This window comes from Argiope bruennichi, chromosome 5, assembly GCF_947563725.1.
Source record: "Argiope bruennichi chromosome 5, qqArgBrue1.1, whole genome shotgun sequence".
Lineage (NCBI taxonomy): Eukaryota > Metazoa > Arthropoda > Arachnida > Araneae > Araneidae > Argiope > Argiope bruennichi.
Genome location: NC_079155.1, coordinates 121,434,837 through 121,450,859, shown reverse-complemented (window position 1 = coordinate 121,450,859; position 16,023 = coordinate 121,434,837). Strand labels below are relative to the sequence as shown.

At 26.5% G+C, this 16,023-nt stretch overlaps 1 protein-coding gene across 3 annotated transcripts in view; it reads left to right on the top strand.

Annotated features, from left to right (window-relative positions):
• Positions 1–15,640, top strand: part of LOC129969076 (axin-2-like) — a 59,325-nt gene extending 43,685 nt beyond the window's left edge. For 2 of the 3 annotated variants that reach the window (XM_056083483.1, XM_056083484.1), the window contains exons 3-12: positions 33–185; positions 1,126–1,231; positions 1,368–1,517; positions 2,139–2,429; positions 4,271–4,530; positions 6,049–6,150; positions 8,331–8,534; positions 9,346–9,438; positions 10,576–10,770; positions 13,226–15,640. In XM_056083483.1, coding sequence (XP_055939458.1) covers positions 33–185; positions 1,126–1,231; positions 1,368–1,517; positions 2,139–2,429; positions 4,271–4,530; positions 6,049–6,150; positions 8,331–8,534; positions 9,346–9,438; positions 10,576–10,770; positions 13,226–13,373 — 1,702 coding nt within the window. In that variant the 3' untranslated portion in view covers positions 13,374–15,640. The remainder of the gene's footprint in view (positions 1–32; positions 186–1,125; positions 1,232–1,367; positions 1,518–2,138; positions 2,430–4,270; positions 4,531–6,048; positions 6,151–8,330; positions 8,535–9,345; positions 9,439–10,575; positions 10,771–13,225) is intronic. The other variant, XM_056083485.1, reaches the window with a different exon arrangement.
• The last annotated feature ends 383 nt before the right edge of the window (positions 15,641–16,023 follow it).

Sequence of the window (16,023 nt, the reverse complement as noted above, 5' to 3'; positions counted from 1 at the left end):
TAATAATTATGTAATTAAAAATTAATTTTTAGATCATATGCGAAATCACCATATTCTTCAAACTACAGCAGCTACCATACAAAATATGCTTCATTTTTACCTGTGTCTGCACAAGACAGTGAGCTTCAAAGTTTATCTTCTGATGCTCAGACTGATGACACCATGTCACAAACAGATAGCAGTATGTAAGTAGAAGATAGATTCTTAATATATTTTTTAATTTATCCTTTAATAATATATTATTTCTTTTAAATAGTTATTAAAAATGTAGTTTCCTTTCCCATTTTGTAATCTTAAGACACTGATGATTGTCTTACATTAATTAGTTTCATTGCTGTTAGAAGAAAATTATGATGCTTTTGATCGCTTTATTTAAATTCAACTTCAGGTGTTTAATTTGTTGCTACTTGGAGGAATATGATCATTTGCAAAACAATGTAGGCTTATTTTTAGTCAGCTTTGTTAGGAACAGTAAAAATTATATACCGTGGTTTTCTTTTATTGTTTGCTTTTAGAATCTTTGTTTGAATTTTGTTAGTACAAAGATGTGTTCAAGTAAAAAGAAATCTATCTAAGCTATAATGTATCAAAAAGTAATGATGTATTGAGAGTAATGTTTTTTAAGCTATGCTATTGATTTGGGTTGATTCCTTGTTTCATGTCTATGCTTTCTACTCTTAATTCCCACGTGTATGGTATCAACAGCTATTCTGAGCTTCTTTTTGTTGCAGCTGTTGGTAGATTGCTTCCTGCATGTAGTGGATGTTACATAATATTAAGTTTTGACCTTTGGTTAGTTGGATAAATCAGTGAAATTTGTTAAATAACATTATAAACTGAGTAAAATGTAGAGTTTTTTTTAATTTATTTTTTTACCTCAATTTATTCTGCAGTGGTATAAGACTTAAATAAGGAGTTTGAATTCATTAAAAAGCAAGGAACTTGGACATCTTCAGAACTGCCAATTAGTACTCACATTATATTGAATTAATTGCATGGAATTTTGAGGAATTAATTTAATGCAACTAAACTAATCTTCTATAGTTTGCTCAGTTTTACCTATATCTTGAGTACTGTATAGTTTTTAAGTACAAATTTCATAATCACTTCTTTTCTTCCCTCTAGTGACATACCTATGCATTGTAGGCCTAAACAGAAGCGAACCTCAAAAACGAAATATAGTGGAGTTTTAAACAAGGATACTAGGCTTAATTTAAATAATTTTATTCCAGTAAGTATATTTGATGTTTATTTATATACAAAATTTTTTATCTCGCATATTGCAATTCAGCAGCAAATATGTTATTAATATGTTTCACGTTTTTCATGTATAAGAATTTATTTAAATGTAATTCATCTTCTCTCAGCGAACACAGCGTCCAGTCCCTGAATCTGTAGCTACAATGGCAACCAAAGATCCTGCCAAATTCCATGCTGTTTTAGTGGAAAAACTACAAAGAATTGAAGAGGAACAAAAAACAAAGGAGAAATTTAACGAGAAATATCAAGCCATTGAGGTATATATAATGTTTTGTAATTAGTCATTTTCTTTAATTAATCATTGACAATTTATATTTCCTTATATATATATTTCACTAATAGAATTTTGATGTTTTTATCTACTTGATATTTATATTGAAATAGATTTCATTACTTAAAATACTGATATATTATGTATATAGTTTTCTATTTGAAATTAACATTTTCTAATGTGACTTCTTTAATTTACCTTTTTTGTCATTTATTTTTACTTCTTTTTGTAAGTAGTCATTCCTTTTCATATTTAAACTTTCATGGTTGTGTTCTATCTTAATAATGGTTGTGGGATTGAAATTTAGAGGGGGGGGGGATTAGGCATTGAATAATGATAAACAAAAATTTTAAATTATGATTTTAACACTTTTTGTTTTTGAATGTTGAAAGATTTCAAAGCTGTAAATATTGTGGAAATTCCTACTACTCTTTTAAATGACCCAAATATGGAATTATGAATGCACAGCATAAGAGATTATTTTGTAAGGTGTTAAATATTCTCTCCCCGTGATTCTGTTTCTTTTTTGTGCAGTAGTAAAATAACATTTTAAAATGAATCATATTTTCATATTTTCTTTTGTAAAAGATTGACTCCATTTCTTTAGGGTTCTCAACCTCAACCTTTTCATCCCCTTCAACTCCAGCCTGCAGAAGACAATGTGCAGGACATTTTAGATGCACATGTATCTAGAGTTTTTAAAGATACTGGTCTCACACCGACCTTGTCCCCGATTTGCAATTCACCACCAGTAATGAAATTGACTGGGGAAGATCTTCAACGTGTACCTCCATCAGGCCAAAATGATCATATTCAGGATATGTTAAACAGTTATTCACAAAGGGTTGGACAACCACCACCATTTACAGTGCCATATGCAATGAGATATAATAGACGAGTAAGTTACTTTTGGAAGTATTATTTCATTTTAATTTTTTAAAAATCTAATCTAAGTTAGTAATTGAGCTTCTGTTTTATTCATCATGGCTGTTATGTCATTTTTTTTTTATCACTGCTTGTTCGGAGCTTGAAATTCATAAGGATATTACTGTAATTTCTCATCGCTATTTCTTTTTCATACTCTTTTAATATTATGTAAAAAAATTTATCGCTTTGATAAAAAAAATTTGCTTTAAATTCTAATTTTAAATGTGTTTACAGAGGGGGAATGCAAGCATAAATGTTTTATAGTCATTAAATATCTTGATTTTTCTGTAGTTATATTGTTTTTTAAAGGGTTGTCCTTAAACAATACTTTCAGTATTACTATTCTAGTTAATATATCACCTTTGTCTTGTTTCAAAACAATTTTACTGAAAGAAAGCTTTTTAATAACGATTATAAATGATTAAGTAATGAAATAGAATAATTTTATTTAAATTTATGAGGTCAGTTTGATTTCCTAGACATTTTACTGATAGATGATTTCTGATAGCTCTGATCTTTCAAAGTTTAATTAAGTAAATAATTGAAAGTGTGCATTTTTATGGAAGACCTATGAAATTAGCATTCATAGATAGATTAGAGAATATTTTAAGATCAATGAGCTGCTGAAACTGTATGCAGTACAAATTGGATGTATAAAAGAAATCGATCCTTTTCTCTTTGGAAGAAGATAATAAGCCTGAATAATATGGGAAAACAGCAGGCACTTACTAGTCATGCCAAAAGAGGGAAACATACAATACTGCATGGCAGTTAAAAAGAGTCATCATTGATGATGGACTCAGTATCTAAAAGGAATGACACATCAAATCCAAAAGCATCAGATGTAATGTCCGAAAATAAACCTTATGAGCTTTTTTAGCTCAAGAACAATCATTTCAATCTGAATTTTTATGGACATTAAAACTTGTTTGGTCTTATTTATTTAAAATATTTTCTCATTTGTTCATTGAAAGAGAAATAGCTTAAACAAAAAAAAAAAAAAAAAAAAAAAAAAAATGCACATTAGGCCATACATGTTGCACCTTATTTGTTACGGTTAGGGTCCATTAGCTCAATGAAATTGGTGGCTAAAATATCTGCAGAAATTGGTGCCCAATTGGATTGTCAAAAATGAATAAATTAAAAAGAAATCTTGCTCTATAATGTTTTTTTTTATTTGTTTAGTAATCATTTAATGATTTTATCAAGATAACAAAAATGTTTGTGTTTTATTTCACCCGATGAGAGATAATATCCCTCCCCCTTAATATATAAATTTTGTCCTGCTAATACTAGAAAAATAAATTTTTTTTTTGTGTAAATATAATAATGTGTAATATAATATCTATATATAATTCTGTATAAATATAATATGCTATTATTTCACTAAATTTTTTAAGCTAAACTACATTTCCTATCACATGCATGCCTACTTTATAAATATAGCAGACTGTGACATATAAAAGAAAAATATCTGATCACTGAATGTACGGCGTAATATTATTGGGGTATTTCTATGGCAGGGCAATAGAGGTTTTTTTTACTACTATTATCCTGTTTTTCATTAAGTTCGTTAAAAATATTTCATGGTATATATATCTACATTCAACACTTGATCTTGCTTGAATACTTTACATTTCAACATGTTAACCATGTTATAAACTTCTTAGAGCTGCATCATATTGTTTTTTTTATCAAATTATTTTTTTGTGTCAGGTGTCCCTAATTTGAATGTCAGTTGCAATGCTTTTTCAAATTAATGTTTGTTAAAAAAGAAAAATGTAAATATGTTTATTTTTCCCATTGTTACAGGATGTGGATACTCGTTCAAGTGATAGTGGAGCTTTGACTGACTGGACATCTGAGGACAATTTGCAATCTTTGCACAGACCTATTGATTATGCCAGCAGTTCAGAAGCCTTGGAATATTCACAACTAAAGCGAAACAGGGATCATCAATTAAAGAGGTATATCAGCAAGAAAAATCAAGCAGATTCTGCCAGTAGCTGTGTTGATAGTGGAATCAGTGTTGCCTGTGAACCTCTTCCAAATCAAAGCAGTTGCCATTCAAAGTAAGCTAAATGAAATTCAAATTTAATATAATTACATGTTTATTTTTCAGATTTCCAGATGATTCTTAGTACTATGCTTAAGTGTAGATATACTTTATTTTTTGAAGAAACTTTAAAAAATATATTTTATTTATAGCAATTCTATAGAGGTTACAGTTTTTTTATTAATAATTTTAAGATTTTATAATTGCATACTCGCAGAACATCCTTCTTTTATTACACGTTAGAAAATTTTCGAGGACTAAGGTTCAACACAAATGGTTTTTTAATTCTGAACATGAAAAATAATTATTCAAACAAGGTGCAAAACAAAATTTATTTTTCCTCTTTTATTTCTTTATAGAATGTTACAAAATATATAGTTAAGACTGAAGATTTATGATTATTTTTGTGTATGTAACATAAAAACATTCATGACATTAGAATGTTTTTCCTTTCCCATCTCAATGTAAGTTTCTGAAAAATATTTTTGCATATTTAAAACATTATTTAAAAAAAGAAAGAAAGAAATACATGAGATCTCTTTATTTATTCTTATAATAAAGCTGAATGCGAGTGTGCTGAATTTGAAGTTGAAATTTTAGGGGATCTAGCAGAAAATTCAAGAGATATGTAATATAATGAACAGAAAGCTTAAGATTCCCATAATACTATGAGTGAATTGTAGGACTATCAAAATTTGGAGCTTAATAATATATTTCTGAAGCTGTTAAAAGATAAGTTACATAAAATATTTAAATTAAAATTTTAACTAGCATTACAGCTGTTTGCCAAATACAGCTAGTATTTCAAGAAGAAAACAGTATTGATTTATTTTTGGAAATGTTTAGAACATTTCAATCTGTGCGCTATTAATTGCACACTTGTTTGAATCATATTGAGATTTTTAACCAGACTCTATGAACGTATAATAATATTGTCCTAAATCTCTTAAACAAATCATGATTTGAGCTTTTGTCCTAAATCTCTTAAACAAATCATGATTTGAGCTTTTGTCCTAAATCTCTTAAACAAATCATGATTTGAGCTTTTCATTTCATGTAGACCTGAATCTGTACAATTAGATGTGTATTACAAATTACATTTAATTTGCATCATTTTCTTTTGTGAAGCTGTATTTGAGCTATAATGGCAGTATGAAGGACTGGAAGCTAATTTGCATTCTTACCACAGATTGATTTAATGAAAATTTTTAAAAAATGGAAATGGGCTATTTTTCTGTTTACTGTAACATTTATTGTGCTATTAACTATTCGGGATTTGCCATATTTTGAATTTTGATTTGATATTATAATTATACTATTTTAACATTTTAGAGGAAAGTGATATTTTTTTTTAAAATTAAAATTGTTTGAAAACTTGGTATTAGAAAGGTATTTTTATTCTCAGAAAATTTTATGAAATCATTTGGGAATTACTATTTTTGGTGAAAAAAAATATTACACAATGTTTTTTATATTGATTTTGCTGTTCCAGACACACATTCTACATTTCTCTTATTCTTTGCATTATTTACAGAGTATCTAGTTGGCTTGAATCCAAAAAGTGTGCTTCTGAAATGGAAAAAGATCACCAATGGAAAAATGCATCATCTACCTCACCTGTTCTCAGCAGATCAAGGTACCAAATGAGTGTTTGTATTTGAGTAGCTAGTTCTTGTATTCAAAGAATTTATTATGTAAACAAAATCAAGTTTGTTTTTTAATATTTTGTATTTTGTTAAATATATTGTACTAGTTATCAGTTTTTTAATCAAATTTTATGCTTTTTTCCCTAACTTTTGTATCAATTATTATTTAACTATCTGAAATACAATATTTGTTGTATTGAAAGATATGTAATATTTTACTTTGGACTTTTATAATATTTCTGAACTTGTATTGGTTTTGCAACCATATTTCATATATATTGATTAAAATGGGAGCTAAGCAAAATTTTGAAATGAAGTTTGAAAACTTTGAAGAGGTTGTGGCTTAATATGTTATCCCAGCATATCTGTCCAAAAATCTTTGTGTATTTAAAATTGGGAGCGATGATCTAAACCTTTATTAGTAACTTAGCAAATTTGTCTATTGAATGTTCTAGATTAATATATTTTCCTACTTTATTGTAAAATCAGAATTGGGGCATTCATTGAATTTATTTGATATTAAATAATTTAATGGAATCCAAAAAGATCTGAAGTCTTCTATTGGCTTTTCAGTGAATTGTAGTAATGATATGTTGCCAAAACATAAGACATTACAAGACTAAAAAAGCAAAGTTATATGGGGCAGCTTTTGTATATGCTTTTTTCAGCATATAAATTGAGTATATATTTGGTTATGTATGTAATATCAAAATCTATTAACTGTCTTATCTTTCAACAATGATCTTCATCCAAACAAGGGTTTGTTACTTGAAAGAGTTTTTCCCTTCCAAAGAAGCTTTATAAATTTCTAATTACTGTGGATTTATTTCTTTTGTCCCAATTCATTTTATCTCTGAATGTACATTAACAAAATGTGTTTCAGTGTTTTTTTTTTTTTTTTTTTTTTTATCACATTAAGATATTAGCTGAAAAAGGTACTGAAAGCACTGCCCATTAAAAAGAAGCTACACAATTTAAGTATAAATGCATTTGGAATTAAATAATAGGAAATAAAAAATTAATTATAAATAAAGAAGTAAACTTTTTTTTGATAAAATTTGATTTTTTATATATATATATATATTTAGGATTATTTTTTCTTTTCCTTTCCTTTTTATTTAAAAATGTTGGACAAAATTTCTATAACTCCAATATTATTTTGTGTAATTGTATTTCAATTTCTTCTCAAACTTTGACTGATGAAAAAAAAAAATGTAGTTTCAAGAAATTATGTTTTTTAATGAATATTAAATAAACAGATGTAGTGCTACATGTTGTGTGATCCATTCAGAATAAAATATGGGAAATCTGAATTGTAAGAAAATGATTGCATTCTAAAATACCATAGTTTATTTACGAGTAGATAGAATAACATAAATTATCCATTTTGCTTTCTTTTCTTTTCTTTTTTTTAATTTGCAGTGTTTAAAAGTGTTGTAATTGCTAACATTATAATTCTAAAATTTTTCATTCAGATTTTGAGGAATCTCCTCATTTTGGAGCTCCTGGAATTGTTCCATTTCCCTCTCTGAAAACCTTTTTTTGAAATTGTTTGTTTTATCAGCGTGTGCAAATATAATGTAAAGTAACTAGGGAAGTAAAATTCAATTTCGAGTGTTAAGGAAAAATTGTGCATCTACATCAAATTTTGGATAAATTCCATCAAAAGGAAACTTGTTGTTTGTATGATGATTTGATAGTCATAAAAACTTTAAAGAAAAGACTGTTGATATTTTCATCTGAAATCCAATCTTAACAGAATATTTTATTCTAAATAATATCCTTATTCCAATAAATGATTCTTGTAATTAAAAATTGTAATAATTTTTTAATGTACAATTGCTATTAGCTAAAAAAAAAAAAAAAAAAAAATAGGAACATAGCAAAAATATTTAAATTTTAAATTAAATTAATTAAAATTTCTTTATCAAAAGTAACTTTTATCCAGACAAAATCTCTTAATAATTGTGTATTAACAAAATATTAAAGTAACCAAAATTAAGGGAATAATTAATTTAAATTATGCAGGAATCATTGCTGTGCAGTCAGTGTAACTCAAATTACAATACTCTATGATATAGCATGAGCAATAAGAAAATAAAAATAAGTAAGAAAAATAAAATAGTTAAGGAATTAAATTAACCATTCAGGATAATTTTTAATTTTTCAGTTCCAGTCGGAAAGCTGTTGCCTATAACAGCACACGTTCTGGAGTACTAGATCCTGGAAGTACCCATTGGCCATTGGTCCCTGCACAGCCAGTTGCTCAGGATCTCTCAATGCCAGCTCTTCCTGTGCCTGATACAACAACAAATTTATTGGAAGCACGACGCAGACTGGAAGATGAGAGCCGAACAAAACCAGCAAAATCAAAGTATGCAAACTTAATAACTGACAAAATTTGGAAAAAAATTAAATGTACCAACAATGATGAATATTTTTAACTGCTTTTGTGAAAGTGCTTATAATGATTAGAAGAAAATTAGCATCTCAGATTGGCCAATTCTCTATTGATCATCAAGAAATCCTGCAATTAATCAGGACATTATCTAAAATTATGTCTTAACATTAGAGCAAATCTACATCCCCAATCCATGTGGGCTTTTAGTTGAAAGATGATACATTTTTTTAGGTATTTGGTAAATTTATTTGAATGTAGAAATACTGCCTAGATTGAGTCCTTCGAAAGAAACCCTGAAGAATTGAATAGACAGGAATTATAATTTAGTTTTTGACATAAATGAAATTGTGAAACTTTTACGATGCCATTTTCTTTCTAGTTCAGAATTTTTAATATTTGTAAACAATGATAGACATTTACTATGTTCCTTTTTGTTAAATAAATTGATATTTAACATTTAAATTTATTTTTAAAAATATTGTGACTTGAAAAATAAGAAAGAAAGAAAAGTTTTAAGAATATACATGTATAATTTTTATCTTTTACCAAAATGATGAGATCACGAGTTAATAAGAAATGAAATTTTAAAATATTGCTTTGTGGTGAGAGTACATTTATACATACAATACATTTATCACATACTTATATGGGAGGTGTTTGATACTGTAGTGTGTATGATAATAGTATGCTTAAATTTGATATATTATTTTGAATAATTAAATGTATTGAAAATGCTGCTGCTATTTGTTTTTCAAATTTCATTTCAATTTGATTCATTTTACAGATATAATAGTGGTAGCCGGAATTCCCATGAAGCTGCAAAATTAAGAAATTCATTCAGAGCTAGTAATCCAGTTGATGAGAGTAATTCACACAGGTTTGTGCATTAATTAGTAAATTTCTTTTAATAGAATTGTATTAATAATTAGGAAATTTCTTATAAATTCTTAAAATTGTAATAATTGTTCTCAATTTCAAATTGTATTGTTTATAGCCTTGTACAACTGTTGTATTGCTAAATTTTGGACTTCACATTTATTACTTTTTGCAATTAATCTGGATTTGATGTTAATCGCCATATACATAATTTTACTTTCTTATTCAGTTGATCCCAGATGATTAAGCAGAGTTTGTTTTCCTATTCTAATGATTTCAATTTTTATGGGAAAAGTGCATTTATTTTTATTATGTGCTTATTGTACTGGCATTCTTATCTTTAAAAGAGAGAACAGCAGTTTTCTGTTATTTGCTAGATTAATCCTTGCAGTGGCAAGAAATTCATTGTTGCACGTGTCAAAATATTCTGCTTTAACTCACATAAAATATCCTATATCTTATAGACATTGGAGAAAGATTTATATCTTCTAGATGAATTAATTTCCGACCTAAGACTGTGCTCCTGTAAACTGTATGATCCAACAATCTCATTTGAAGAGTCGCGAACATCATTTTTTACTTCTGTGACAATCGTGTTGCACATCATTAGCAATTCTGCAACAAAAGCATGCTATGTCTTTTCATCACAATGGTTTAATGCTGTATATAATGATTGTGACAAAAGAACCCTTTTTATTACTAATGTGATTTATTTGAAAAATTCGTATATTTTCATTTTAAAAAGATACAATATTTGCATTTTATTTACTTTGATTCTTATGATATGAAAATTTGATTGAATTTTAAAATCTTCCTCTTCTAAACTCCTTTATATTGGAATCTTGTGTGATTTAAAATAATTATAGAAAAGTGCACCTGAAGCATTTGCTACCAAAAACAGTCAAAATTATTCTTTTTCTCTTATTCTTAAATTAGCAGTGTTTGTAATTTCAACATGGTAGAAGATAGAATATCCGAAGGAGTTTCACCAGTTTTTGAATATGCAAATTGTGTGTTATTGATGTACAATATTTCTTGAAATACTTGTGTTACAAAATCATAACACTTTTAATGAGCAATATTCACATATTTTGTGAACAAAGACTTTTGATAATTTATTTGGTTGCTTTTCTTTTAGCAGCAGGAAACAAAGCAAAAAATCTCTGCCACCTACCTTTATGGAGGGTACATCATTACCTGCAGGAAACAGTGATGTGACAATCATTGGCTACAGTTATGGACGCGATTCTGTGCCTTATAAATCTAGATTTCCTGGGAAAAATATTACTCTGAGGCAGTTCAAATCTCTTCTTAGCAAAAAAGGAAACTTCAAGTATGTAACACATAAATTTTACATTTTTCTAAAAAAAAAATCTTTTGCTCTATGAATTGTGCTCTTAGATTAATGTTTATATCAAAAATAATTTTTTAGATCCTTTTAAAAAAAATTTCAGAAAATTAATTTTGCCTCTTTTTGTGGAATTTTATGGTTTTTTTAAAAATTCTGATAAAATTTTCTTTAATCATAAGTTATTTTTACTGTCACATGTGTATCTCAGATTATTTTCTAGTTAATAAGAAGTTTAGTGTGCACTAACTCTCTCTCTCTCTCGAACTGTGTTCCACTACATAGAACACCCAACTTCTAGAATCGTAAAATTCATTTAAAAATGGGGTAAAAATTAAGATTCACTTTTAATTTTTGTAACCGGACAACTTTTCCAGCTTGCCACCTAGCGGCTGCTTGAAAAACTTGAGTCTGTGCTCTGGAGTCCTAGGTTAAGCCTGAGAATTGTACTTTTCCTTAAATATTTGTATTAATTGTTTGTCCAGTTATTGTTTTTCATGTGTTATGTCCTTTAATATTTCATTAAAAAGATTTAAATCATTTAAGCTTCTTTCCTTTAGAGTTTTGTTTTTCCCTAGCAGGAATAGTTTTGTTTAAGGTTATGTTTTCTTTTTTAATATTAAATGAAAGTTGAAATTAAGCAGATCCATAATTTTCAACTTAATATTCTGTGTTAAAAATGAGCTATTTTTTTTATCTTGTAAAAAAATAAGTGAAAATATTTTTTAAAAAAGAAAGCATATGTACATTTGTTGGATAAAATTAGGTATTCCGTCAGCCGGAACTCTGTGCTGATTATGTTACACGGCAGGATGCTATGATGGATAGAGAACACTTATGCCTTCATTTCTTTTTCTTCTCTCTTTTTGAGATGAATGAATTCAATTCAAAGAATATTGTTTGGGATAGAATTATTGGAAATAATCAACCATAATTCTAAGTCTGATTTTTTTTAATCAATAGTTTTGACTGCACAAAGTTTTTTTTATCTTTATTTTGAGTTTCACATACCTTAGTTTTATAATTGTGTAAATATATTTAATTTCTATTATTGCTTATTTCTCATTTTAAACATAATTGTGATTAATTTTTTTATTGTAAATTAATTTTATTGAAAATGGCATACAGAGATAAGTTTTTCTTATCTCTCTTTCACAGACCTTAGTTTTATAATTGTGTAAATATATTTAATTATATTATTGCTTATTTCTCATTTTAAACATAATTGTGATTAATTTTTTTATTGCAAATTAATTTTATTGAAAATGGCATAGAGAGATAAGTTTTTCTATAGTACCAAAAATGCTACAAGCAATTCTCTTGAATATCAAATTCGAGCATGTCTCTTTACGGTGCATCTTGGATCATATGAAATCTATAGGTATTGTTTTTTAAATTCAAATGCAAGAAATTCTATCCATTTATGGGCTTTGCAATGTTTGCTTAGTCACATTTTTCAGTTATAGTGGCATAGCGCTCCAGCTAATAGAACACCCACAGGATCAAAACGATGAGTACAATCTTTGCATAATTTAATCTGTGTACTCCTGTAAGCCTAAATAGGTTACCTATGCATTTTTTGTTTGAGTTTAAAATTTAAAGAATAGTGTGTCACAAATGGTTAAGATATATATTTTAAATTTTCACTATTAATTATAATATTTTTGATTTTGTAATTGGCTTTTTCTATGAGATTTACTTTAAATATATAAATTCTGTTGGATATTTCTTTACCAAAATACTTAAACAATCTTGCAATGTCAAATTTTCTTTAGAAAATTTGACAAAACTTTTCATTTTAAACTACCATCTAAAATTTTTGTTTTCCATTTCAAATGTTTTAAAGAAAATTTGAATTCTCATATAGTTTTTGGCATATTAAATCATAAAATAGTTATCTTATTAGAGAATTTTTTTTTAACCTAGCTAATTCTAAGAAAGTGTTTTTTAATGGAATTTTTTTAATACATTTTTATATCATTGCCTTTTTTCAAAAAAGAGAATTTTTTTAAAGATAAAATTTTGAAATCAATTTTTTATTTATTTTCTCATAGACTAGAGTTTAGTAATTTTGAACACTTCTGTAATCTTAATGACAATACATTAATTTTTGGGACTTTATTATCATTTGATCAATGAATATAATTAAATTTTGATAATGTGTAAGTTTCACCACATACTAGTGAATTCCAGAAAAAAATGATTTTCAGATTCCATTATATTTATGATGATGCATTCTAAATAATTATATTCTAAAATATTTGAAATAATTTTTAAAAAGTTTTTATTAAATTTATTAGAATTAAATTCTTAATTTTCACTATGTGACAATTTTGATTTGATTGAAGCAAGAGCTTATTCTAAAGGTTGTCTATATACTTGAATGATTACATTTTTGCTCTTTTACTTATTGATTCTAATTAAATATTTTTTTTTCTAGGTATTGGTTCAAGCGAGTCAGTGATGAATTTGGTACTGGGGTTGTACTTGAAGAAGTTTCAGATGACAATGAAATTTTACCTCTATGGGAAGGCAAAGTATTTTGTGTAATTGAGTCTGTGGATGAAAATACTGCAAATGAAGATTAGAAGTGAAAGAATAATCTATGAAAATTCTTTGCAGATTCTAAGAACTTATTTTCAAAAAGCTTTAAGATTTCAGGTAGAGGAAAGCTTTTAATTGATATTTAATTATTATAACTGAAGAGCTTACTAAAAGAACTAAACTAATTCATATTAGGCTATTGTCTCACATGTGAAATTCTAAAGTAATCAACTGGTTCAGTATTGTATTCTTAATTTGTACCTTATGTATAACTGCATAATGAATATTTGTATATGCCAGGTTCCCAAAAATATGAGAGAACCTGTAATTGCCAAAAATATTTTATTTTCTCATAAATATGAATGAAATGATAGTTTATTGATAAGAAAAGCTAGATAACTTCAGAATTTAATGTAAAGTAATAGTTACTTCAACGGTTCCTTTGATTTTCTAATTGTTTGCTAGCAAAATGTGTTAACATTTTTTACTTTTCTCTTTATTGTAGTAAAATTTATTTACTATACATTCGGAATTCTATTTTTGTGTTGAAAAGTAATCTAATTGGAAACCCTTTATAAGTTATTGGCAAATTTTTTTCTTCTGTGAAAAGGGGAAAAAATCGTGTTAATTTATTTAACACTGAAAAGAATTTTGCATGAATATTTTAAGGATTTATTACTACCTAGAAATTTTCAACTGATGTATATATTTTCCAATATATTTCTTGCTTTTATCTCTCTCTGAAGATAACTATTCTTTTTTGAGAATGAAAAGTACAGAGAACCAATGAGATTATTTTGCATTTATAATTTGCAAATGCATTTAAATTAATAGTTAAAAATTGTATTTTAACATCATACATTCATCATTACTTAATTTTGATTTTAATATCGTTTAGATGAACAATGACATTGTGTTGGAAACTGTTTTATTTTACATTAAATTTTGTCAGTGATTTAAATGGTTGTTGAGTTCCTTGAATTAATGTCAATCAGGAACTTTCACTTTTTTGGATAAAAATATTTATTTAATTTCAGAAAATGTTTTGTTACCTCAAGCTGTCTGCTTATGAGCAGTTTTTTCCCCTCTCTTTATGAGAGTAAAATGTAAATTTTTATTTGTGTTCTAATTTGTTGTGAATTTGTATCATATGTGTTTGAGAGAGCAGTTTTAAATTTTTTTAAAGTTTCCATTACAGAATGTATATTATAATTCTATCATTGAATTTTCATAATAATGTGTGTTTTGTTGATACATGGGGCGGTGCTCAATAATAAATCAGTTCTACTTATGGCTTTAGTCCAGTTACACATTTTTCTCATGTTACTAGTCTTAGTATAAAGTACAATGTTGCTATACAGAGATATTTTATTTATTAATGTATAAATTTATTGTATGTTTGTCTTTTTGTGGCAACATTGCAACTTTGAGCTAATGAGTATTTATTTTGAAATGTGTTTGTTGTAAGTTCTGAATTCTTTGAAATAGTTGTCTTATTTATTAAATGTAATTGCAAACTAATATTTTTTTATTTGGTAATTATTTGATTATAAATAGCATTCAAAATTTTGATTACTTCCTTTCTTAAGTGCTTCTTAGACTTGAATTATTTTAATCTAGTTGACTGTATATTTCGCAAGTTGAAATTATATATAATATCGAGTTATTTTTTAAAAGTATGATACTTTTATTTGTCTCATATTATAAATTTGTATTATATGCTAGAATAGAATATTGATAAATCAATTTGGATTTAACTTTGTTTGGATTTTTAAATTCCAAGAATGATTTTAAAGTAAGTTTTTTGAGAATCTTTTTACAAAAGTGGAAAGTAGATGTTGTTACATTAAAAAAAAGTTGCAAAATGCACTGAATGCCTTTCTAATGATTAGTTAAACTGATAAATCTTCTAGGAGAATCTTTGCATTGGTAGTTATTTTATAATTTTGAAATTTAAAAACAGATATTTACTATTTGAATTTTCTGTGCTTTTTTTTTAATGATTGATTCTTATGCTTAATGTAAGTTATATTTTTAAAATGAAAATTATTTAAAAGTGTCTAAAAAATAAGTATGTAACTTTAATGTTCATTTGTAGTAGTATGGTTGAATGTTTTCATTTCATTTAAATGCTGTTTGCAGTGTGTGTTAAGTTTCAAGTTGCAATTGTTAATTATGCAGGGATATTCATTTGTATTTTTTGATTGATACCTGTATGGTTCATGTTGTCTTGTAAATAATCGTTAAAAATATTTTAACGAATATTTTTTAGTAAATAGAAACGAAAAAATTATGTAAGAATATTTTTAATAAATCATATCATGTAATTATTAAACATGTAAATAAAATATGCTTTCGTAAATAATAGTGTTCAGATTATTCATCTTTTAGACTTCAGTTTCACACACCAAAGAAAATTCAGATTTCAAATCGTTTTTTGAAATTCCTATATATGATCACATTAAATAGAAACAGTTTGATAATATTGGGGAATTCTTGAATTTGTGATAGTTTTTTTTTTTTTTTTTTTTCCCTGGTTTTTAATTCAGGGCGATTGTAATCTTGTTTTAAAAAAAATATCCAATGCTATCAGATGAGAGAAACACTATATGCATTAATATTCTATATTAAAATTTTATTTTCAAATAATATCATTAGTTAAGCAACGCCTATATATATTTTGAGTTAAATAAT